Source organism: Pezoporus flaviventris, unplaced genomic scaffold, assembly GCF_033815535.1.
Source record: "Pezoporus flaviventris isolate CSIRO_AGI_PZ_B2104156 unplaced genomic scaffold, CSIRO_AGI_Pfla_v1 ptg000007l, whole genome shotgun sequence".
Lineage (NCBI taxonomy): Eukaryota > Metazoa > Chordata > Aves > Psittaciformes > Psittacidae > Pezoporus > Pezoporus flaviventris.
Window position 1 is genome coordinate 21,046,755 of NW_026892555.1, and position 26,073 is coordinate 21,072,827.

A 26,073-nucleotide genomic window follows, 5' to 3' on the forward strand; every position below is an offset into this window, starting at 1 on the left:
AAGCTTGTTTAGATTTTTTTTTTTTCTGTTGTTATTATTAATTATGTTAACACTTGCTGAATTGAGATTTCTGGGTCTGATTGATTGCCTAGTGACATTAGGGAGAGGATTTTCTGTTGACTTCAAAATGTTTTGGGTTAGACACTTTGGTAAATTCTCCTATTTAATCAATGCCCTAACATCTCTAGGTCCATGGTACTGCAAGTGCATTGGACCGTGGTCCTGTGATCCAAAAACCCCACTATCTCCGTTATGCAGGAAACATTGCTTTCAGTGTTGTATCTTCCAGGAATAAACGTGAGCTAACTTGCCTGTCCTGTATCACTCCCAGCAGCAATCACAAATGCCAAGGAATAAGTGTTGTCAGGTTAAAGCCAGACAAACACTTTTAACTTAAAGAGAAAAAGGATTTGTCACAAGACCTTTGCTGATATTCGTAAATACATTTGATTTGGGTGAATTCTCCTTGTGTTGCAAGACAGGAATAATAGAATATTCAAGAATCTGAAACTATTACAAACATTTAGGAGTCTTCATTATATTGAAGATAGATTTCTGAAGACCAATGAAATAATGTTCTACTTCTGTCTTCCGTTGAATGGAAATGGGGGCTTCGTGATTTTCAGCAGCGAAAAACATTGATTTTTACTGTGCAGTTTTTGACTCTGATTAGCAGGATTTATAATGTAGGGGTCAGAACAGGTACAAAACCCACCTGCAGATGTAGTCTTTACTTCTGACGAGGTCAACAGGAAACATTTCAGTTCTGTCAAAGAGATGGCATACACTGCTTGCTGGTGAGCCAAATTATAGATCAGTGACCTCCCTTTTATTTCCAAACATCTGCCAAAACATCTCCAAGCAGCAGTGTGGAAGCAGAAGCAGGCTCTAGTGAATGTTTAGACTCTTCTTCTTCCCAGATGCAAGAGAGAAAGGTTTAATGTTGGGAATTTCTAGACTCTTCGCTTAATGCACATTTTTTCGAAAGTAAATGAACAGATTTCCAGCACTTAGAAGCTGTTGGGTTTATGAAGGCTTTATCTGTAAATTTCTTGGCAAAGGATTTACCTTCATGTGTGTTTTTAAATTGCTAAGGGCCTCAGCAATGTGCAATGGCTGGAATACAACAACGATGCAATGATTATATTCTCAAAAGTGGGAAACAACATTTTGCAAAAGTTTACATGTCATATCTCATGGAAAAAACATTGAGGCAATAGTGCATTCAAACCATGTTAGTGCACATTAGTACAAGCTTTGCTTTGTGTTTTTTTTTCTCCATAGGAGGAATTCTTAGCCACAGATGATACGCTTGTGGAATACTTTAATGAATTTTTGAGTCTTCCGGTAAGTACCTTACAGAAATCCCTTGCAAAATATAAGAAACACCTGACTAAGATTAAATCAGCTTAAAATATTTTGCATTTTTCTACTGGGTAGTTAAATGACTTATACAATATATCTGTATTTTAATGGTAGCAACTCTTATTGTTTAATGTTATTATCAGTGTCAGGAAAAATAACAGTATCTGCACTTCTGGGGACAGATATTGTCTTGTAAGTTAACATATTTAAATCATGGCGCACTAAAATAATATGGATTGGAAATGAAAAAAACACATAAATACTTATTTAAATAGTATGAGGAATCCACATCTACTCCAGTATCACAACAAGCCAGCATAACAAATGTTTGTCCTTTTGCATTATTCTGGCAGTGCACTCGGTGATTAATAAACATTTTAGCTCAGAAACCAATTCTGTTTCTCTTCATGGCTGTGCAGGTCTCAAAGGTGGCATGCCTCTTCCTCTCCCATCTGCAGCTGGAAGGATGCAGCCTTACACCGTAGTTTGTGTGCTGATCTGGTTGCAGCTAGACCACTGTACCCAGTGCCCTATATTTAACCAGTTGTCCTATATTTTTCTCCTTTTCCTCATCAACTACCCTTCCTCCCCACACTGTTGTGACAGATGTACTGTCCTGCTCCCTTGACATGGCAGCCTCAACTTCATTTTAGTAGTCTTGGCCCTGACTATCCCCATTCTTTCCGTCTCCACACCTCACATCCCTATTCTCCCTCAAAGTGGCACAGACCTTTCCACAGCATAACTCATGGCTCCCGTGGGGTCTGATCTGAGGCAGAGCTGTCCCATGGTATGTGCCCTCCCAAAGCACTGCAGTCCAACAGGCTGTACTGTGAGAACATACACCTATTTCTGCAATTTGCTTGGCAGGAACCACCACCAGCATTAGGAAGGGGCAGTATATTTTTTGATGCTCCTTGGACTTAAGACTATGGTGTAGCCACCATTGGAATAAATTGTTATGATTCAGGCTTATCAAACTGAACTAGACACAGATGTGCTCTCTAAGCCACATCACAGATTTGTGTAAAAGTACACATAATGGGATTTGCAGAACTAAGGATGGCAGAATGGACTCTCCATACCTATTTTTTATCTTAAAATAAAATCTGGAGGTATTAACTCTGTATCAGAATGTGGGGTTTATGCACAGCAGCGATACTGACTTCCCTGAGGAGACTCAGCCTTTTCATATTTTCACCACACTGCAAGATTCCTAAGAATAATTTTTACAAAGCTAGGGAGACACAGATGGAAGAAAATGTGTGTGAGAGGGCTGTTCCCCCCCCCCCCCCCCAGCCCTTGCAGCTGTTCTAGAATATCTGTCTAAGTGTAAGCCTAACTACATAGCTTTTAAACCCAGGCCTCCTTCCTTGTGCCAGATTGTTCTTAGCACAGGAATACCATCCTCCATGCCTTTGCTGCTTATTTGGAAACTATGCTTCAAGTTTTCCTCAAATCACAAAGGACAGAGTGGGTAAGAAGTTCAGCTTCTTAGTTTCTGGGTCTCCCTGGATGTGCACAGATCTCAAAACGTTTATTAGAGGCCAAAATTCTCCTTGGCCTCAGAGGGCTCCTCAGCCCCTAGTCTTGGCGCAGCTCAGCAGCTCTGAACTGCAGTGATTGTCCAGGCATTCCTGACCGCTCTGGAAGCCCACAGAAAAGAGTTTACAGACACTCTTGAGTAAACACTGTTTTATGCTGGTAATCTTGTTAGGTTTCTAAGATGACACATGGTCTCTATTCTATATATTGACATATCTTCATGAAAGCATGCTCTATTAGCTACTTTTATCCGTAATGTTCTCATAAATGTTTTTATTTTCTTTGACCTTTTCCTGAGGATTTACCCTCTTCAGGATTAAGTTCTATTAATGCCTGAGTTCTGTGGTTTGAATACCTTATATTCCCAAGTTCCTTCTCCTTCTCAGAAGGCTTCTACTAAAACACCACATTGAAATTTCCATTGCTTTATTCTTGTTGTATTTATATGCAGTTGCCTGGGAACAGTATTACCCAGGTGTGCTAGTAGTTAGGCAACAAGTTAAACTGAAAATATTGTGTGACTTGATACCAGAAATCAGGGGTAGCATATGCTTATTTTAAGGGACTGCCTCTGCATTGATTTATAATGCACCGGTAGTGTATGGAAAATTGTATTACTGGGGACTTGCTGTAGCAGCAGCAGATCAGGGTTGTTTTGTTTTTTTTTTTCTTTGATTTACAGTATATCCTTTAAGTGATCCTGTTGTTATAATAATATTCAATACAATCTGACATGAATATCTAGGTACTCCAAAGCTCTATATACTGTAATGAAGGATAGTTTGTACAGAAAATACTTATGAAAGATAAAATAATACAAAAACCCTCATGAGGGCACTTGTTGCCAGTAGTACAATGACTTCACAATAGCAGAAACCAATTACGTGACACACAATCTAGTAAGTAATCTAAAATGAAAGATTTGAGAGAAACATTGGCAAGAATACACTTCCATTTCTAGCCTGATAGGCATCCCTACAGTTTGAATCTTTTATCCATGTATCTAAAACATCCAGTTTTAATATATTCACCCAAGAATGAAAATTCAGAAGCCAGGAATGAAAATTCAGAAGTCAAGAATGGCCATCCAGCTCAGTGTTGGAGGCTTCAGTAAGAAAGTGCAGTAATGTCAACTTTTTTCTCCTGAACTTTGTAAGCTGACTGCTACTTGCTCTACTCCAAGTCCATGCTGTGGCCTTACCTCGTAATTTTCCAGTTACCACTGATCCTGATGAAGGCACACTCCTCCTCTTTGCAACCTCAGGGAGTTGCACTAGCAACGAAAGTGCTAACTGTACTTCATTTGAAGCATATTCAGGAGATGACACTTTTGGTGGCAAATCCCTGGCTGTGGGTTTTGCTTGCAGCAGAAAGCTACCAAGGGATCACAGTTTCATCAACTTCAGATTTGAAGACTACTTCTTTTGAAATTGTTCTCATTATAAAAGCTCTCTGCTGAGTAGTCAGGATCCAGAATTTGGTGCAGGTGATGATTCTGAAAACAATTAAAGCCCAAGTAATAAACTTTGAGTGAATTGGTCTTTCTGAAAGCAGAATGGTCCTGAAAACCTGGTGCTCTCAAGAGCAGAAACAGCCCTGATCTACAAAGTAGCAAAAGATGGAAAGGACAGAAAGCAATCCACTGTGCTGTATAGTTCCAGCCCTTCTCTGTTTTGAAGATGGCTGTGACTAATTTGATGCATCAATGCATCAATTCAAAGCATCAGTGCATGCTCATTAGTTTCCTCTTGTCTTTTCTAGGTGTGTGGAGGGAGGTTGCAGGTGCCAATGCAACCTCCCTTAAAAAGGCTTTACATTAATAAGGCCCCACATGCATATTATGTCAAGACTCAGGACTAGAACTTGCTTGATATCTTTGACATTCAAGAAAGCAAAAGAAGCATGTTTTACTTTTTTTCTTGTTGATAGTGGGTTTATTCAAAATGTTAATTAGATTGTGATACGTAATTGTGACCTGTGTCTTACCCATCAATGGAAAGGAAATCCTGGACTCATTAAAGTCAAAGGGAGATTTGCCACTGGCCATCTGCAGTGTGAATTTTCCAGATACTTCATAGAACTGCTCAAATTCTCTTCTGGTCTGGACTCTCACTGACATTTAATTATGCTACACACACCCCTGTCTTAAGGAAGTTTTGGCAAAGCTCCTTGATGAGGCCTCTATTAATTCCCACCCTTTCAAGGCCTTAACCTAAGAGGCAGCCAAGCTGTGGTCATTCTATTTCTCCTGGAATCTAACTGCGTTGTTTGGGGCGGGATGTAGTGAACGTATTTACACTTTGTTAACTGTATCTGAAGTTATCTGAAAACTGTTAAGGCAGAGAACAGTGAGATTTATACGCCTGACATCCTCGTAACATGGTGATGGATGCTGTTTTGGTTCCTGTTTTGGGAGGACTGAGAGAAATTTGCCTTCCCTTCAGTTAAATGTATAACTTCAGGTTTCAGAATTATGTATTCTATTTATTCTTCAGCTGAAACCATATTCAATGTGCATTTGACAGTTAAATTTCTTTGCTGTCAAAAATGTACATGCAATGGTTTATTTATTTAATAGTATTGCTGTAATACAATCTGAAAACTGCTTTTTGTTGTTTGCTTGGAGATTTTTTTCTGATGCTGAGGTTACCACACTGAGTTACATTGTTCATACTGAGTTCAAGGGGAGAATTGTCTGAGTGAAACAGTTTGCAAAATCAGCAGACCTCTTATTTGTTGGTATTCTCAAGTCCTAGTTGATCCTATTTATTGTGTTAAATTCATAATGTATGAATCCCAAGCTTCAAGGCTCCTGCCAAACCATATTTATTTTTTCTTAACATCTTGAGGTATAATTTGTCTCTGGAGTTTTCCTTTTCCATCTTCAAGGGATCAAAAATTGGCCCAAACTAGAGAGAGAATGATACACTTAGTCTTTCCTTAGTGTATTTTACTTGTCTGTAAAAAGCCAAAACACTTGCCAAATGTGGGGTAAGAAAGATATTTCTTAATATATTAGATTGGCATGGATGACTTTTTCCCCTTCCTTCCTAGTGCAGGTTATTACCCACTCATTGACACAGGCATCTTCACTGAAGAGATTCATCATTATTGCAATGACCTAGAATATTGGTGGTGCTATAAACCTCTCTCATTACTGTCCTGTGAAACACTGTATGATTGTACAGGTCTTGGCTTCTGTGGAAAAGGTTTTAAGTTCACTACAGGGTATTGAACAGGGTTTTTTTTGTTTTTTTTTTTGTGGCTTGTAATGTGTGGGAATGGTTAGATAGTGTGTTTTGCTCCAAAGTTCTTCACATACCAGAAGGGAAATGGATTGACTGATCCTCTCTCCTTTATTGTAACTGGGAAAATGTTATCTACAAGAAATCACACTTTTTTTTTCTGTTCTCATTTGATTTTTTTGTCTTAACATTATCATTTTATTTTTGTGGCTGGGATGAGTTAAGGAGGTCAGGACTTACCTCTTCTTTTATTATGCTTATAAAGACATTCTGATTTATCATTCTAGTTTTTCTAAGTAAGCAAACTATTCCAAACTATTCTAGAATACTTTTATACGATCACTTTATGAGATGCTCTCTCTAGTAGAATTTGATATCTGTACAGAATCATAGGTCACTCAGGCTGGAAAAGGCTTTGGGGAGGTCTGTAGTCCAGCTTCCTGCTCAAAGCAGAGACAGTGCTTTAGTATTGAAGCCAGATTGCTTGGTACTTTCTCTTGACCTTGAAAACCTCCAACAACTGATTTCATAGTCCCTCCGGACAGCATGTTCCAATGCTAATCATTCTACACACAATACCTTTTTTCTTATACCCAGTTGAGATCTCTATTTCAGTGTATGACCATGGTCTCTTGTCCTCTCACCATGCACCTCCACAAAAAGCCTGGTCTACTTTCTCAGTAATCTTGTAAGTACTTTCAGGTTGTTGCTAGGTCCTCCTAGAGCTGCCTCTTCTACAGGCTAAATAAGCCCTCTTCCCTCAGCCTGTCCTCACAGGGAAAGTGCTCCAGCCTCTGACCAGCTCAGTGGTCTTCTGCTGGACTTACTTGAATATGTGAACATTCTTCCTGTACTGGGAACCCAAGACTGGATGCAGTATTCCAAATGCAGACTTATTAGCATCAAGTGAAGAGGATCTACTGGCTACTTTCTGACTGATACAGGAAGTATGTGATGGCCTTTTGATGTTCTTAGGTGTAGGTAACTACACCTTCGTCCTAACCCCAAAAGTCTGGACAAGAACAACCTTTTTCAGTCAAGTATGTAGTGTATGAAGTTTTAATCTTCTTATCCTATCAGTGTATGTTCTTTGTTCCTCCAGTATATTTGTCTTACAAAGGATTTGTAGTCAGACTCCTAAAACAACAACACACTTTACATTTGAAAAATTGTCGCTTGCATCTGTTTCACTACATTTAAGTTTTTGTGTGTTTTCTGTTTAGGTAATTAGAATGTATACTGAAAAAATGAGATCTAGAGTAAGTTATGAGGGATTAAGTAAAAATAGATGTGTGTGATAAACTAATGTTGTTGCTTAGTTTTCAAAGTTAAACAACATGGAACTAAAACAATCTGATCACATCTAGTCACGTAGCCCTGTATTATGGAATTTGTACTTTGTTTGCTTTTTTCCACAAGCAAGAGAGTTTCAAATCTTGAAAGACTGATGCACCTTGTTTCTTAGTGTACTTCTGTTTCTTTTTTTAAAAACATGAAAAAATAAATAGGGAAGAATACATTTGGAGGTTATTAAGGTTGCACAGTTAGTCACATGAATATTGTTAGCAGCCCAAATTAGGTTTGAAAGTAAATTAAATATACACATAGCAAACTGGGAGGAGGTCTGAACGAAGTACAGAGAAATCTACTACACATAAAAGGCTCTTTAAAATGCTGTTCAGTACATCTGAAAAAACCTCCAGAATACCCTGGAGAAAATTAATGCTAAAAGAGGCACAAGGTGTCAGAGAACAAAAACCAAGCCACGATTTCAGCTGAAGTTAGGTAACTAAACAGACCAATGCAATTCAATGCATGGCTCTGAGCAGTGACAGTCTGATGTCATAGGCACTAACCATACACTTAAAGCTCTCACATGCTACATGTTTTGCCAGGCTGAGCATCCACAGTGAGACATTATGGGATAAGCAGGGAATGTTGTAACCACATGTTGCAGCCACGTGATTCGATCCTGGGCATTACTCTACAAGACTTTGATCAATAAAGGGGCTTCAAACAGAAGCAACAAAATAGCTGACACTGACATGGTTACTTTGGACTTCTATAGGTGTGGAGAAGAATAAAATTGTCTGTGATATATTTCTATAATATATGTAGCATGTATTCAGCATCTATAGTATGTATATGAATTATGTCTATATTCTTATACATGTGATATATAAAAAGTTCAAGGAAATTAAAACCACAGTGCTTGAAAAAATAAAATAATCTTATTAAGTGTAGGCGAACGACAACTGTACAAACACCAGGTGGGATCATGTCTGGAATAAAGCCAAAAAGAATTTTGGCAGAGGGTCTGGATACGGCCAGGATTTTCTTCAGTTCTTAAATACAACATGCCTTCTTGTCTTCCAGCTCTGTGTGGAGATGCTTATATGCTCTGCTTGTATATCATCTCATATTCACAACTGTCTTGGGTATCCTCCATTACTTGTAAAATCCATCCATATTTTCCCTCTTAATTTTAAGGAAGAGCATTTGAAAGATAGTCTTTCAGGGAAATACCTAATACCAGAGCTCAAAAGATGAAAGATGACTCTGTCTTAATGTGTACACATGCAGTGTTTTTTTCTTGTTTTTTTTTTGTTGTTGGTTTTTTTTTTTTTTTGAGTTGACAGAAGTCACAGTTATGTAGCAGAAGTAGAAGTCTGGTCAACCTCATGTCTCAGGCACTATCTGAACTGGTGATGTATAATAACTCACTACAAGCCTTAAAAGTTCTGGTAGGTATTTGACCTAAAAGTAACAATATGGTGAAAAGCCATTCTTACATATGGAAATTTTCAGTTTCATCCTCTTCAAATGCATCTCATTTAAAAGGTCTGCTTCATTGCTAATCTTTTCAAGCCTTGATTGTTTGTGGCAATGAATAGGAGAATAGCACTGGAGATCTGATCCTGTAGGTAAGTAGTCCCCTGCTGAACAGTTACTAAAGTCACTGTGAATGATATATTCCAGACATCTGTGTACTGGGTCTATTATTTGCATATGAAAAAGAATGGTCTGTGATCTAGAATGAATTAACATTCTTCACAATTAAGCGTAGCTGAGATAAAAAGTAGGAATGCATTGGAAAACTACACAGCATAGAGACTAAAGAACAAGAATACAGCAAAAATTATTATTCCAGGCCCCAAACAAAAGTTACTGCGGGCAAGAGAAGGAAACCTCATAATACCAGGTTGCAACCTGTAGGATGCTCCTATACTATAAAAATTAACTTTCTTACATTAAAAAAGTTCCCTTATTACAATGTAATAAAATTTCCAAATATTTTTTTTGCAGACATTTGCCCAGACAGTTAAGTTTAACTCTGACTTTGGGGTTTTTGAAGTTGTTAATGATGCCCCACAATGCCTTGAAAGCCAGCTGAAAAAAAGTCTACATGAGCAGAAATCTCCAAAGCCCATTTATGATGCTCTAAGGAAAGTAAAGAATGATGGGCACCTCTCCAAAATGCGCACTGCTTCTCCAACCTTCAATATTGATGCAAATTACAACACTATGGTAAGCATCTTATAGCCCCTGAGTTTATATTTAGATCTTACTGTAGAGATACTGGCAGTAGTTTTTGTTGTGTTTGGCTTGGTAGCTTGGGAAAAATGTTAATTTATGTTAGGAAAACATAATGATGGGCCAAATTATGCCCTGCAATGCACATGTGTCTAGCAGACAAGTGAATGGAATTACAGATGTACATCCTGTAGCACAGAATTTTGAAGATTCCGTAGGGCAGGATTCAGTTGTGTGGTCTGAATACTTTTTAATATTAAAAGAAAAAATATTATGACAACAGTTACTTTACTAGTGATCCCTGGAATGTGCAAATTGACTGAAACTAATGCATCTCAGTCTTTCCTTATTAATTAATTTCCTTGTGTGGCTATGAGCTCATCTGTGGTCTGGCAACACATAAGTCTGTCTTCTATTAATTCCCAAAGGATTTACATGGTTACCATCAATTGAAATGGCCAGAGAAAACAATCTTTGGCAAAAAGAAAGCAAAATTAATGGAAAGATAGGTTGGATTTTAGAAAAATAATCTTGTTTTTGACTTGCCCAGACATTATCGATTTTGGTATTCTTACCTGTTTACTTTACTTTCAGGGCTTTCTTCAGCACCAAATTATTCAGGTTAAAATCAGGAGTTGAAGCACCATATGCACCTGAAAGAATACAAGACAGTATAATTAGTTGTGGGACTTTACCTTTAGGCAACAGCTTTTGAGGAGAAAAAAACGTTTCACTGGGATACTTGGTTTATTCTTTTCTTGCTTACTTTGCATAGGTGTGACTGCTGTGACTTCAGTTTGTTTCATTCAAGGCCAGGCTAAGGTATTTCTGTATTTTTAGAAGTGGCTGCTCTAAATTATGTCATAGCTGGAAAGCTGAGAGAAAAGCAAGGAGCTGTAGCAAACTGCTATTTTGCCTAGTATAAGCTTAATTATTTTCACAAAAGAAAACAGTGTTGAGAGAGGTCAAAAGGCAAACATGTTTAACAAAGTTATAGTAATGTGAGATAGCAATTATCTGCATCTAGACTGAAAAAATGCTGCAACGGCACAAGGCTCACAGGCATCCCTACCATGTTAAATAATTATTTTCACAAATATTTTGCTTGAGAGCACAAAACTGGAAGAACTATTCTTGATTTCTTACTTTCTCTCAGGATTAAACTGAGGAAACATTGTGTGCTTGTGCAAGTGTGGCTAACACTCTGTGGGATAACCTTACATCACTGCAACTGTGGATGGCCTTTCTTGACAAATTCAAAGCCATTTCACTATTGCTTACATCTTTCATGTGGTTTGGAGCAACACAGCTCCTATATTATTTAAGAATACATTGCTTTCTCTGGGCCATTTTCCATAGATGATGGTCTTTTGTGGAGTGATACGCCTCAGTATGCTTTCTTCTTGGGAGAAAAGGCTGAAGTTTTTTCTTATTTTTGACTCCTTCACTGGGTAGGTAACATACATTCCTCACCCAGTTGATAATGCCTTGGCATCTCAAGGCTGAACTGGAACAACATGGCCTGCACACCAGCATATCAAAAATTGTTACTGCAACTACACAAGGTGAAAGAAGCCAGCTTCATTCATTGTGCTACGCTGTGACAGAACCAGAAGAAGTCATCCCAGACCAACTGCATCAAGTAGTTCAGTTCAGCTCAAATAGGATTTGATCTTTCAGGCATCAGCTGATGCTAGCCTTTTTCCTTTAACTTTCTTCACACTGACTGAAGAGACTAACAGTTGCTTTGAATGTTACATTGCTACAAAAAAGTAGCAAGAGGCCATCACTGGCACATTTCTAACGAAAATGAGCTATGGTTGGAGAATCCTAGTAGGCATTTCAGGCTACAGCTTGAATTTAAACAAATCTTACCTAAGAAATACACCTACAGGTATTTTTCTCTGTATTTTACTTCCCTCTTAGACTGTTACAAATTTACAGATAAGCAAAAGTTCTCTGCACGTGTGCATGCACACTTGCAAATTATTGATACAGAGGTAAATACCTTCTTATCAACAGTCAAAATCAATCTGGTGTAAAATACATTAAGAAAATAAACCTGCTGAGCTGGGTAGAATTGATCACAACTATGGAAAAAACCTGGCTGGCATCCCACATACCTTACTTCAGAGAAACCCCAGTTCAGCAAAACACTTAAGTATGTGTTTAACTTTAATCAAGGGAAGTTAAACACATGCTTAAACTTAAACACGTGCTAAAAGCTTTGCTGGATTGAGTCCCAGCAAGGCCTAAGGCTGACTGGGTAAGGAAGCTAACCAAGGTAACAAAACTCATCAGATTAAATGTAGCATCTTTCTCTGGGGGAAGGGGAAAGAGTAGAGATTTTTTTGTTCTGATAGTATATATAATGTTGTGTACCAGCCATGTACAGACACAAACATGAATCACTCAGATAAAAAACCTGGGCTGTTATTCAGTAAATACGTAAATATTAAATGCCAAAATAAAGAGACAATCTTTTGTATTTCAAAAAAGCTTGTCAGTTACCAGAAAGAGGCATACACTGTGTGGTTGGGACTAATTAGTCTCTATCTCCACAAATTAGTGTATGAGCCACTGCCAACATAAGCTTTTCATATTTTGAAATATTTTCTTCTCTCTAAATGAAACCACCCACATTCTGAGTAATTCAGATTTTTTTTAATCCCCTACAGATATATATGAGGCAGAATAACCCTTGTCCCTAATGGAATATTAGCTCATGGAAATAAAATTTAAAATGTAATCTACACAACTGATAATTTGATATAGCAAGTAGCATTCATCTTTGCCCCAGCTTCACCTGTTTTTATGGACAAGAAGAGTTACTGCATTCTTCCAAACCATCAGTCTCACTTTCACTAGAAGGAAAAATGCACCTCAGATAAATAAAACAGCTCATCCCCTAAGAATGGAAAAAGTACACTCTTAAAAAAAATATTGAAGTATGCTGTGTGTCATTTCTAAGGGAAACAGCTATGGATCACTGCGGTCCATAGTCAGAGATCTTGCTCTCTGTGTAAGTTCTTAGGCATTGTTTTTGTTTGCTGGCTCTGTATTGCTCGCTGTTCAACACATCCCTTTCACACCCCAGACCACTCTTTGGAAGCACCTCCCTTTCTGCTTTGATGAGGCACTGATGCTTGGGCTGCCTAAGCAGAAATCTGTTTCCAGCCCGATTCATAAAATACTTAGGTTTCCATTATAAGTGTTACTTTGTGCAATGCAGTTCTGCAAAGCTCTGACATAAAAGTGAGAATCGTTTTAGCTGATAGGCTTTTTATTTGTTTGATTTTGTTTTTAATATCTACAGCTCTCTGATTCTCAGAGTCTAATTTAATATAAGGGTTTCTTAGTCTTCAGATTCTTGAAGAAAAATAGTGGGTTTTTATAAAATGTGATGAAGTCAGAAAAATTAGCTGTTTCCTGTTGCAAAAAAAAAAAAAAAATCTATTTTGCATTTTGATTTGTACAGCAAAAGCACGATCGATGCACATACTATTTCTGAAGAAAAAAAATCACGATTTGTTAAAAAAATTGTACGCTTATAGATGAAATCAGATTTAGACCTTTTTAGCTGTTGATAGGAAAGTAAATCAACTCAGTTATCCCAGCATGATAAAGGCTAAACTGGACCTCACTTGGAGTATTGTGTACAGTTCTGGTGTCCTCAACATAAAAAGGACATGGAACTGTTGGAGCAAGTCCAGAGGAGGGCCACAAGGATGATCAGGGGACTGGAGCACCTCCTGTATGAAGACAGGCTGAGAAAGTTGGGGCTGTTCAGCCTGGAGAAGAGAAGGCTGCGTGGAGACCTCATAGCAGCCTTCCAGTATCTGAAGGGGGGGCTATAAGGATGCTGGGGATGGACTTTTAGGGACTGCAGACATTAGACTGTAGTGATAGGAAAAGGGGTAACGGGTTAAAACTTTCCAATCTAAACTTCCCCTGTTTAAGTTTTAACTTATAAGGAAGAAATTCATTTATAAGGAAGAAATTCGTTTATAAGGAAGAAATTCTTTACTGTAAAGGTGGTGAGGCACTGGAATGGGTAGTCCAGGGAAGTTGTGAATGCTCCATCCCTGGTGGTGCTCAAGGCCAGGTTGGACAGAGCCTTGGGTGACATGGTTTAGTATGAGGTGTCCCTGCCCATGGCAGGGGGGTTGGAACTAGATGATCTTAAGGTCCTTTCCAACCCTGACTATTGTATGATTCTGTAACAACAATAATGTCCACTGCATATTTGTTTTCCTGAGAAAATGTCTCTGTAGAAGGGGATTGGAGTGAATCAGTTACATGGCAAACAAAGCAAGAAAGTCAAGAAAACTGCAAATCTTTGGCATTTCTTTTTTAATAGTGCCTTGATAGAGAACAAGCAATTCAGTGGATTAAGAAAGAAAGGCTTCCAGCATTTCTTGAAAGTGACTGTTATTTTGAATACAGGTATTACAATCTTTTATGCTTTTGATTTTAAATTTGTGTAGTTTTTCTCTTCTGTTTAATTTATCTTGACAGTACTCTTAATATGTTTTCTCCCACCTCTAGGTCTGTTTGTTTAATTTTAGTATTTTTGTGACCTGGATAAAGTAAAATCAGAGCCTTTTTTTTCACTCGGCTGTTTGTAATTTTCCTTGACCATGAATTACTGATTTCTGAATTTGTGTTCCACAGAGATATCATGGTAGTAATGCATCTTTCTCTGATCAGTATATAAGCCATGTAAGTGGAAGTTATGAATCCATAAAATCTATTTAGAAAAAAATAAGCCAGTCCTTTTTATTTCAGTTACTAGCTTTGTGTCTGTGGGACCCACTGTCAGACTTCCTTTTGCAAGGTTCTCTATGGGATGCTGTGGCATAGTTGGATGATGCACTGTTATATACCTGCTATATTTTTCCAGATGTCCTTTCAGCAGATGTTCTTCATGTATGCCTTTTTGAAGATCTGCCTCTACATCCTTCAAGGTTCTGTCTAGATCAAGATAAACCGAGATGCTAAAAGGGAAACTTGCATTTATAGATGAAGATACCCCAACCCTAGAATGAAATCCTATTTTCCTTCAAATAGTGAGGACAAATTAAACTGGGCATTCACTCATGGTCGTAGGCTCAGACATAGGCTTTGTTTTCCCTTCACATGCACCTTGGTTGGTTTTGTACTGCTTTCTAACTTAGCTAAGTTTTGCCCCAGTTCTTGAGCCCGGAACACCAACATTATCAACATATGGTTCTAAGATTGCCTTTTTTGAACATCCTGATGTTCACACTAACACAAGATAGCACCAGAGGGCTCTTCAGTCCTATGATGTCCTCAGACATCTGCCAGTTGAATACAATAGCGCCAGTTGTCAGTTGTCATCTGAAAGTTTAATTAGTATGATCACTCCTGTGGCATCACTGCTGGAAGATTGTTTGTATCAGGAAGTGTAGTGTCTGCTGATGATACCAGACTTCTGCAATCTGGAACAATAGTTCCATTTTAATGATCAAAATATTTGAGGGCTTCTTGGCAGGGCTTGGGACTGCATAGATACATGTAAGAGCATCCTGACAGAAACTGGTTTTACTGGTAAAGACTGATAATACAAGGCAGGTCACCATCTGTAAAGCTGGTGGACTACGGAATGGCAGTACTGGTGTTTATGAACATGACATAATATGGGTGAAATAGTATGATCTGTGAAATAACATGATCGATAATATGATCTGCTGATCATGACCTTCTCTGTAACAATTTATTTTTAGATGGGTCATGGGTTTTATTGCCTATTCTGGGGAAAAAAACCTCAACTTTTTCTCTGATTAAAAGCTAAAATTAGCTATTTTCTTGTCTCAACATTTAATTTCAGGCTAGCTAAATTGATATCACAGGTAGAATGGAGCAAGACTGGCATTAATTTCATTATCGATAATGACTACTATCCCTGGATAAGGAAGCAAGACCCAAGTCCTTCCCCTCCTGAGGAGGATGACACTTCGATGACTGTGAGAAAGTTAAATATATCGCTTGGAGTGGTAATATAAAAATGTTTAGTGGGTGTAACATCAAGATATATTGAATGCATTGGGTGAAATTATGTAAGTGAGGTCACAACATTATTGGACATCTGATTCTCTGAATATCCCTCATTTTCAAAGCTTTTTGTACTGCAGATGAAGGTTTTTGGTTTGTAATATAGCTAAAACACAAGCTGTGTTACAAGTATGCTCAGCTATCATCATACAGCTCTCTTCACTGGGAACTAATGGTACAGAAATCTACACAAACAAACTGCACAAAATGACTACAGACAGTAAGCTCTGCTCTCAGAAACACTGCAATAAACAGAAAAATTTGAATTGTTCTATGACATTTCTTTTCCTAGGCTACAGTTTCTCAGACAAAGGATTGTTTTACATTAGCAAAAGGAAGTGAATTAATGAAAACTACAGATTCATTCTCACATCCTATAGCTTCTAGTCAAACTCAGTGTTTGTCTGGACAGCGTGAAAGAGATGATTCATTAAGTGAAAAAGATAGTCTTCTGGGTAAGTAACAGAGGCTCAGCCATAGTATTTATAACAGAACTCTGACTAGGTGGAAAGAAAAGGCATTCCAAGAAATTGCTGCTAACTCGTTATATTCTATCAGACGATATCTTAGGTTTCAGACAGGGATTTGTTTCCACAGCCACAATGTTAAATGAAATTTTGAGCTACAAACCAAGAAATTTTGTGATAGTAGAAGTCTCTTTTCTTACATATTTCTGTTTCATAGATATCTGTAAGTTTCAGCTGTTTTTCTTGTTTGTTTTTCCATTTGATATGTTTTGAAAGACTTTCTTCATAGAATCATAGAATGGTTTAGGTTGGAAGAGACCTTAAAGATCATCTAGTTCCAACCTCCCCTATCCCTGCCTTCTTGTCTGGATTCTTTGGGTATTTGATAGTGTATGGTTTGTGTTGCAGCCATCATCTTAGGGTATTTATGAGAGGCACTTTCAAAGGCCTTCTGGCTGCCAATTTTTATGAATCTTATAGAATGTAATTGTGACAATCCTGTCAAATTCAACTGAAATTGTTCAGCAGGTTTCAAAGAGAGAGAATGCATGTGAGAGAACATAGAGATGAATTATGGACATACCTGCTTGCAGGTTAGGGACATTATGGGCATACCTGATAACCTTGCTTCTGTTAGGTAGGCAGTAGCAAGATGAACAGGGAAGTCTCAGCTTATGTTAGGAGTTCTCTGGCCCCAATTCTTGGGGGAAAAAGCTGCCGTTCCACTCTGAGGCTTGTTCTGATGGGACTATGGTGTCTAATGGCTGGATGGAAAATTGGAAGACATGATAACTCCAGAAGTCTGTCTTCTTCCTCAAACCTGTAAGGATCATCCCAGGATATATATTGCTGATGCATGGTTTATTAATGAAGTTATTGAAACTGCTTTTGTTTGCAGCTCATGACTTCACCACTAATTATTGCAGTGCTTTGAGCAGAGAGGTCACACATGCACCATTCTTGCAGAGCTTTTATGTAACTCTGTGTTGCAGTGGGCTGGGCGTAAGCCTACAGAAAGCCTCTCTGCCCTGTTTGCCTGAAGCTGTCCTGCAGTCAACAGCATTTTGCCTCAGTTAATATTTTACATCTAAAAAAATTATTTTATAACATAGACCTTCATTTTCCCTGTGCTTATTATTCTTCTTTATGCTAATTTCATGGGAAATCCAGCATTTTTTGTCAGAATTTCTATTCAGGCACAGTATTCACCTGGTGTCAGGCACTGGAAGCAGTAAAGGGCATTAGTTAAGTTTCTCAGAGTCAGCCTGCAATTAGAAAGGGTTTGAATTCCTTGCTCACTGCTTCAGTTGGATCAAGGTTATCAATTAATGTCTTGAGCAAAACCCTGATCCACTTGACTTTTGATTATTCAAGAACTGTGTTTCTCCCTCCCTAATTGCCTCAGGTCCTGTTAAATCATTCTTTATGTTTCAATTTCACAGAAATGTGTTGAGAAGGTATAATTTTAGTTTGTCAAGTGAAAACATTTGAATGCAATTGTCTGTCTGTGACAATGGCCAGCACTAGTTAGATGAAGCTTCTTTTTTGGAGAAAGATGGAAAGAATGTTTAACTACCATTGCCATTTATTGACCAGGCCACCATAGATGGTTGCACTAGCTGATGACATTACAAATGTGAATTCAGTGGATCTGAGAGATTTAGCCCTTTTCTGTCGCAACCTTATGTAGGACATGTGCTCAGAGGTTGTATCAGTCTCCTCACTGACAATGTTTTGCCTACCTACAATAGTGATACAACACCTGCATCTTGGCTTTAGGGAAATACAGATTCAGTCTATTCTGTAGTTTAAGCACTGGATTGATATGAAGATATTGTAGAGCCACAGCTGAACTATGACTTTTTGTTTTTTCTTTATTTCACTTAGATTCTGCTGCTGTTCATAATACCTGTAGTTATTCTGCTCAGTTTTATAGGACTGACTTGTACAGTGACAGCAGCATTAACCTAGCTGAGCAGTATGCATAGTCAAGGTCATCTTTGTTGACATGCTCCAGAACTACTTGATTTGCTGAAAGTCTGGCAGAAGTAGAAAATGTATTTGAGCAAGTTAAATCAGTGAATTTCTTTCTCAGCAGACCAGGATGATGGGGCATGATTAATAGCATGGAGACACTGAGGGGCTGGGAAAAAAGGAATTAAATAGAGAAGTGTAGGCAAAAAAAAACAGGGCTGGTCACTGTTATAAACTTGTTAGTTACGAAATATTTTTAAATCTAAATGAGCCATTCCTGGGTGGCAGATTGGACTGCAGGATTATTAAATGTTTCCAGAGCCCTTGACATAATCATTTGTTTTGTTATCCCATGTATGTCAAGAATTTACCCAATTGACAGAGGCCTGTTTGATGCTTTAGTCTTTTCCAATAACCAACTTAAATAGACAAGAATTATCACTTACTAGTTTTCTCAGGCCTAAACAAAACCCAATCCTGCTACATACTGTGACTTTGATCACACTATGATCACAGGCTCAGGAAGAAAACAGACCTTGCAGCACAACAAGGTGGTTTAACAAGTGCTGAGGAGCTGGGTTGTTCAGCTGAGTAAACAAGACAATTAACTCCAGAGGAAGTTACTCCTGAACTCTCCTGCTCTGCTGGAATTCAACAGGGAATGAGTTTCTGAGTCATGGGGCTGAATTTCTAAACCCATAGCAACGGCAGAAGCTATTCCCTGCTCTGCAGTGTGACATGGTCTGATTGTTCGGCAGTAGAGCAATATAAAAATATATTTGCATTTTTTAACTTGGAAATGTTGATATGCAAGAGAACGGTCCTGAATCTAAAGAGTGTTCAATGATCTTTTCTGATTTAATGCAGAAGCAGGTTCCCTGTCTAAGGAAGCCCACCAATGGAGTTTCCTTCGCCCTTCAAGGAAAGCAAAAGCCATCATTTTAAGGAAGACATCCAGAGAGGCTGAGGAGGGCTCTTCTGTGGCCATTGCTGAACTACCTGCTCATACTCAGTTAAGAGTGTATGTAGACCCGAAATGGGACAGTGCAGCAAAAAAAAAAAAAGAACAGGAAAGCGTAACTATTCAGACACCAGGAGAATTCATACCAGATTATACCCAACTTGTAATGAAGGAACCTGCTTCAGAATCAACTCACCAGCCAACTGCTGACATTCACAATAATGTGGATTTCCACAAACAGCCTGAACTATTTATACATGAGCTATCAAATAATGAATTTGCCCGTGGCACTGCAGAGTCACTCCTTTCCCAAAGTTCTCCATTTTCTGTCTTGGACTCCCACAGAGATGTAAGAGAACAAGACACTGAAGAAGTAAGCTTAAAATCAAGTTCTGAAAGTGGTGGGTCAGACAGTAGAGCCTGGTGTATTAGTCACAGGACTTCTGATACTGGCAACAGACATGAGTTTGAGAGATTCAAGAAGTTCATTAAAGGAACACTTGGGGAGAGGTACTGGTGGCTCTGGATGGATATTGAAAGACTAAAGGTGCTCAAAACCACTACAAGGCAGCAAAGGTACTTCTCATTATTTAATGGTTATTCCCATTGTTTTAATACTTGTAACCCAGATGGATTAATGCAGGTTTTGAGATTTCAGAATAACTTGTAAAGTTTGAATAGTACAGACACATTTAAAGTAATCATGAGTGTCATAAGTTAGGAATGACTCGGTTGAAGCCGATAAAACCGTTTTTGCAGTCATGTTTGCAAAGCTTACATGAAGTCAAAATTACCATAGTATTATGGCATTGTTTAGAAAGAAATTTGGAAAACAGGTGACAATAAAAAAAAAACCAAAAACCACCCAAAAACTTAAATTCACAAGTAGGGCATTAAGTATAACAAACCGCTTTAACGAATGGCTCTGTGGAACTCAGATTGTCTATTCTAAAGCACTGTACATTTTACACACAACTTGTCTCTAATTTGTGGATTTTTTGTCTTTTGGCCTCTGCAATTTTCTATTAAAAACACTTTGCATGACAGCAGTTTAACCAGTAGGGTGATCTGTACTTGGTTCTGTCTAGCATTTGGTACATGCTTATATGACTATTTTTATTGACTCAAGGCAACTCAATAAGATGAAGAAACTGTATCTTTTGAGCAGTGGAGACTACTTCCTCAGTTCAGAAGTGTTACTCAGACTTAACTTGTTGCATGGAGATCAGTGGAATGTAAGGCATTTAAGACGGATTCAGCCTGAAGTAGTGAAACCTCTGCTTCTTTACTGGTATGAAAAAGTGAACATAATATATTTTCCTTTTCTTTAATAAGCTTACTAGGTTTATTTCACTTCACTTATCCCATGGCAATTATGGGGAGCAATGTCATCATAAATACTAGCAGATGTTGCATCTGAATTTTTAGTTGATCCTAAACTACACTGCAATCTGCTGACAAGTCAGGTAGATCTGTCTTACTGAGCCCGTTATTTTACTGCCAGAGCATCTGAGCTACTTTGTGTATAATTATCTTGGATACCATTCAAGTAAACTTTAGGCTGCAGGTTAGAGAAACCCCTCCAGGCATAGAAGGTTAATTCTGTCCTAAGCTATTCCCCATACTGCCCTTCTCAAGTTTCTGAGGATGCTCTGTGTATACATCTATGTGGAAATTGACCCTGAGACTTTACTCTTCAATGTCTGTCATACAAAATGCCTTTTGCTTTATTGACAGCTTAAACAAGGATACAAATTCTAACCTGTTTCCAAAACATAAGCTAATTTTTTGAACATATTCTCTCCTCCCCAAGGGGGTCAACAAATTGCAGACATAAACAAGTACCTGCAATTGTGAACTTTGCTGTGGAGCCTCATGAGAGTTGTGGTGTATGTTCTATGACCTACAATCCTTCCCTATTATTTGCTGTAGGATGGATGGGGCATATCCTACTGCAGACTCACACAAAGGCAACTATGTAATGGTGCAGAATTTGCAACCTAAGTTTATTTATGTTTGGCTTGGTTTTAGATTTGGAAGAGTGCAATGTCTAAACATATCTTTAACACTAAGTGCTTTTTAAATTTAGGTGCACATAGCTCCATATTTTGATACAGGAAACACCATTATGGGGGAGGGGAAAGAAGCCAAATAGCCCAGTATTTAATGTTTTGTGAAAGTTCTACTTTTTAGATTTGTGTTTTGTTTTGTGTTTGGGTTTTTTGTTTTTTTGTTTTTTTTTCCCCTCTAGGGGTCCCAGATTTCGTGTCACTGATTCAACAGCAATACAAACTGCCAGTGCAAAACTGAAGATGTGGCACACATGCCAACAGAGACCAAGGGTGGACATTGATCCTTTTCCACATATAGTATCATTGCTACCATTGACACTTAAGTCTTGCATGCCCAGGATACCACCTTCCCTTTCTCAGGTAGGTAGGATTACAAAATAGAAAAACAAAGCCTTGTCCCATCAAAAATAAAGATAAAACTCCTTGAATTCAGTGGAATAAGAATATAGTACTTGATTCTTATGAAGCCAAGATTTAGCAAGCTGGTCTGTGGCAGATGCTTGTATATAAAAATGCAACACTATTTTACTATACTTTATGCAACAGGATGCTATAAAACAAGTCAAATTATCTTCTCAGTTACATCCTGGCTATTTCATAGGTCTTTTGGATTGAAATGTAAAATGAAGTATCTATTGGCACAGATTATGCCCTTCAACCAGTTTTATCTTAATTCAGATTAATCCTTACTTCACTGTAGTTACCCTGAATTTACCCATTATGTTTGTAAAAAGGACACAGTTCTTATCTTCTGTTGCCTGCATCCTTCAGTCAACTACACATGATTTTTGCTTCTATAGAGGGTCATAAACACAGACGTTTTTGTAGCATGTCACTTGCAGGTGGCTACTTCAGTTTTGACTCTTGCTTGAAAGCCTGAATTTGAGAGATAACTGCAATGAAAGCTCCTGGTTTTCAGCAGCACAGTGTTAAGGCTCAGGACAGAATGTACCTGGAGAAAGTGACTCAGGTCTGTGGTTCCAGTATCAAGAACCATGGATCTGTTCACACACGCATCTCTTACTTTGAGTTGGATAGTTTCAGGCTACAGTTTTATTTTTTAGAAAGCAAATTCATGGAGATACTGGAGGAAAAGCAGTGGGACAGATTTCCTGTTCAGAAGAAGCTGGGTTCAGGAGCCAGATTCCTGCTGATCACAGCAGGAATGGGAGCCAGGCACAGCTGCCTCTTACAGAGACCCGTTCTGGCTTCACAAGGTGTGCTAATGATCCAGGACTAGCTGTAGGTTAGGCAGACAGGATCCTAACTCTGCAGGTTTTCCAGTCCCTGTTGAGTTCAGTACTTGAAGAAAATGATGACCTGGCACCCATGCACCTCACAGAATCAGCTGATGGACTGTTTCTTGCTGCTTTCCCTCCCCTCTCCTCCACTCCACTCCCCTTCCCATCCTGAGTGACTGTATCTATTTTACAGTGACCTACTTAAGGCAGTCCTAGTAAAGAGTCACAAAACATGTTCAGGAGCTTTTCACCTGACATCTGCTGTAATTTCTACCTGTTAAAAATACAGTTTTAAAGCTATAATGGTTATTACGATGTGCTGAAAAATCTTGCAAAATATTCAGAGAAGCTTTTTGCAATTTGCAGTTTTCCATACTGTGATTGACAAGGAAAAATAGACCTGAAAACTCTTGAATATTTTTTAGTAGTTAATGAGAACATGTTAAGGAAACACAAAGGTGGAAAAATAACCAGAATTGTCTTATTTTTCTATTATTTATTTTAGAAAAGTAGAACAAGCTCACCAGCAACTTTATTAAAACCACCTATGTCAAATTTCTCTTTGAAGAAATCATCAAAATTATTACCTACCCTACCATCAAGACAGAGCCCCCAAAGGGATGACATTTCTACCAGTAGAAAGTGGTAAGTACAGAAGTCCCTTGTACTTCTTTCTGCATACCAGTGTACCTCAAATACTTATGAAAGACTTTTAGATCCTACTGTTTTAATGAATATTTTTCTTTACTATAATGATCTGCTTAGGGAAGCACACTTATGGTACAGATTACATGCATGGAGAATTCCTCCCTGGCTGATTAGTTTCCCATTTGTTTGTGCCACCACACAGAACTGTTTATTTCTCCAAACACAAGTGTTTTGCCCTCATTTGTGTAATAGTTGATATTCTCTACATACATTAATATTCTTTTAACCTGTCTCAAAGCACTTACCCTCAAAGACATGCTGTATCAGTGATTTCCACAGGGCTGCATGAAAAAGTAGTCCTCTACATTTCTTACATTTATTGTAAGTTTGAAATCTATAGGTACTTTTTCCTCTACTGTTCACTATGTCATTCTACCTCTTTCCATGCCCCTTCTTAGTTGTTTATTTTATAAGAAGTCCTAGCTTTTCTTAAGTATGTATTGAAAATTTTGTTTATTTGTGAATCCAGGCCAAAGTCAGCCAACAGAGACATGATTTATTGCTCAGCTGTGGATGACACCAAAGACTCAAAATGCCAGGGTCATAGAAAGTACACCTATGCTGAGCTGCTCCAAGTAAGTACTACTTAAAAATACTAGTAATCTTGAATCATGGGTTAAACCACTTTATTCTCTAGTATTAAAGGGGAAGTAGTCAACTATGGGGAGAAATTGCTTTGATTACATAAATCTCCATGCCTTATGCAGAGGTATAATTAGAATGTCAGCATTTTCTGTGTGGTATCTTTCACCTATCTGGTAGGAAATCATGGCATATACAGAGGTTTATTTTCACTAGAAAATGTTGATCTTCTCCATGGTGACCATGTGTTCAGTAGGCTATTATGGAAAACTCACTGAAGAAATGCTTCAGTAGAATCACTGCCTAGAAGAGTATACCAGACTTACAGTGAAAACTGAATCTGCCCTAGAAAGTCATTAAAATAATAAAATCCTGAAGAGAAAAAATGCTCCACTTGTACTATTCCTCTTTGTTGCTTGTGTAATCCACTCTTTTCTTTGTTGAATTATTGCCTGCTAAGCAGGCCCTCAATCCAGCAAACTTCAGGAGGCACAGGCTACACAGTAGAGCCTCTTCTCAATAACTGTTAAAATGCTGACAAACTGAACATATGCGATGTCAAGATCTGGCAATTTACAATATATTCAAAACCCTTCATGTTTGTGGAATGGTCTTAAAACAGCCTGCTGTTTCAGTGAGATATTGATACCCATGGTCTCACAACTAGAACAGTCCACCATATTATGAAATCTGGGCTTGTTTACATATGCATGGAGTTCACTGATCACTTGAGCACATGATTGATTGTTTTTTTACATAAAAATCATACTTTATTACTTCACTGCAACCATTTTACTTCTTTGTTCATTTTGACAGAAGAAAAGGCTAGTCTTCGCAATTAGGGGACATTTGCAGTCAGAAACTTACATTCAGGAAATGTTCACACCATGAACTATTAGTTTTTATACAACTTCATAATTCAAAATTTCCCTCTAGCTGAGAGAAGAAAATACTATCCATTTACATGTACAAGGCTAGATGGGAACCTACAGTCACTACCCCAGTTTGCCATGATGCAAAGGGGAATGCAGGAATTCATAGTTCAACTTCATACTGGGGAGGGAGTTCTTCCTAATCTGCTTCAGAAATCTGGCTTTCTCCTACCCTTCTCCATCACTGTTACTGTTGGGAAAGAAGCTTGTTGTCAGCCCCCAGACTCATTTGCTCCCACTTCAGCTATCAGAGACAGCAAATCAGTGAAAGTTTCTCTCTTGTGATCATCAGAAACTTACCATTTTGTAACCTCCTCCAGCTTCTCTGTGAGCATTGTTAAAATGGATATATCCTTCCTCAAATGCTTCAGGATTAAAAAGCATGGATTTCTTGCCCCCTAAATACTCATGATTTTGTTGCTGATGTCAGTATGTAAGCCCAGAAAACAAATCTTTTGTTCCATGATAGTTAATTGTTTTGAGGCTTGACCAAATAGCCACCTGTTAACTTAATCCCAAACATGGTAGCCTGACCTCAGTCAGCTTTTGACAGCTAAGTAATATGGTCTAGTATCCCTGGAATTCCCTGAATTCAGAGCTAGAGTTAATGACAGAAATAAGGCCGGATTTGCTTTTCCATTTCAAGTATTGAAGAACCACCTAAAGGTTACTATGGCTATTTTGCTACTCTGTGTGCCTTCAGTCATCAGACTTATTCCATTGGATGTGAGTACCTGGTGGAGAAAAGGTATGGAGAGTTATGATCAACTGCATATGTAATAGAAAATTGAGTCTAATTTATTGGGTTGAAGATACCAATTGAACACACTGCATGGCCCTCCATTGCAATATACTGACATTTGAAAATAATGAAACCTTCTTATTCTTGCTGTATAACCGTATTTTATTTGTCCAGGGGAAAAGTGCTTCTGGCAGCGCTGTCTTAAGGGGATCAAGAATGGAAAGCATGCTGCAGTCTCTTTATTTGGACAACAGAGCAGGCTACTACTTCACACAGTTCTGTGAGAAGTCAGGGAATAAGGTATGATCATTTTCCTACCCTGTGATAATTTAGTCTACAATTGACTGAATGCCAAGTTATAGAGGGCAGCCAGACTGAAAAAAAAAATGGAGAAAGAAAGATTGATGACTGGATGAATTATTACTTATGAGACTTCAATCCCTCAACAACAATAAACTGTTCATGTGTATATTCAAACTAATGACAGGTCTTAACCAAGCTGTCAGATCCTAACTGTCTCAGACCGACTGGAAATCTGATTGTACCATCAGGGATAAAAAAAGACTAATTGTTCTTAAAAACTAGCCTTTAACTTGGCAGAAAAAATGAGGTCTTAACCCACAAAAACAT

General features: G+C 38.2%; 1 protein-coding gene across 9 annotated transcripts in view; it reads left to right on the forward strand.

Annotated features, from left to right (window-relative positions):
* The window catches only part of RGS22 (regulator of G protein signaling 22), a 62,396-nt gene that overhangs the window by 2,301 nt on the left and 34,022 nt on the right, over positions 1-26,073 (forward strand). For all 9 annotated transcript variants that reach the window (XR_009742464.1, XR_009742465.1, XM_061448025.1 and 6 more), the window contains exons 3-13: positions 1,285-1,347; positions 9,462-9,683; positions 14,050-14,135; positions 15,541-15,706; positions 16,057-16,219; positions 19,073-19,742; positions 20,296-20,457; positions 21,418-21,598; positions 22,985-23,124; positions 23,657-23,762; positions 25,618-25,743. Coding sequence is in view for 7 of the 9 variants with exons in the window: in XM_061448025.1 (XP_061304009.1) it covers positions 1,285-1,347; positions 9,462-9,683; positions 14,050-14,135; positions 15,541-15,706; positions 16,057-16,219; positions 19,073-19,742; positions 20,296-20,457; positions 21,418-21,598; positions 22,985-23,124; positions 23,657-23,762; positions 25,618-25,743 (2,085 nt within the window). In the remaining 2 variants the exon portion in view is untranslated. The remainder of the gene's footprint in view (positions 1-1,284; positions 1,348-9,461; positions 9,684-14,049; positions 14,136-15,540; positions 15,707-16,056; positions 16,220-19,072; positions 19,743-20,295; positions 20,458-21,417; positions 21,599-22,984; positions 23,125-23,656; positions 23,763-25,617; positions 25,744-26,073) is intronic.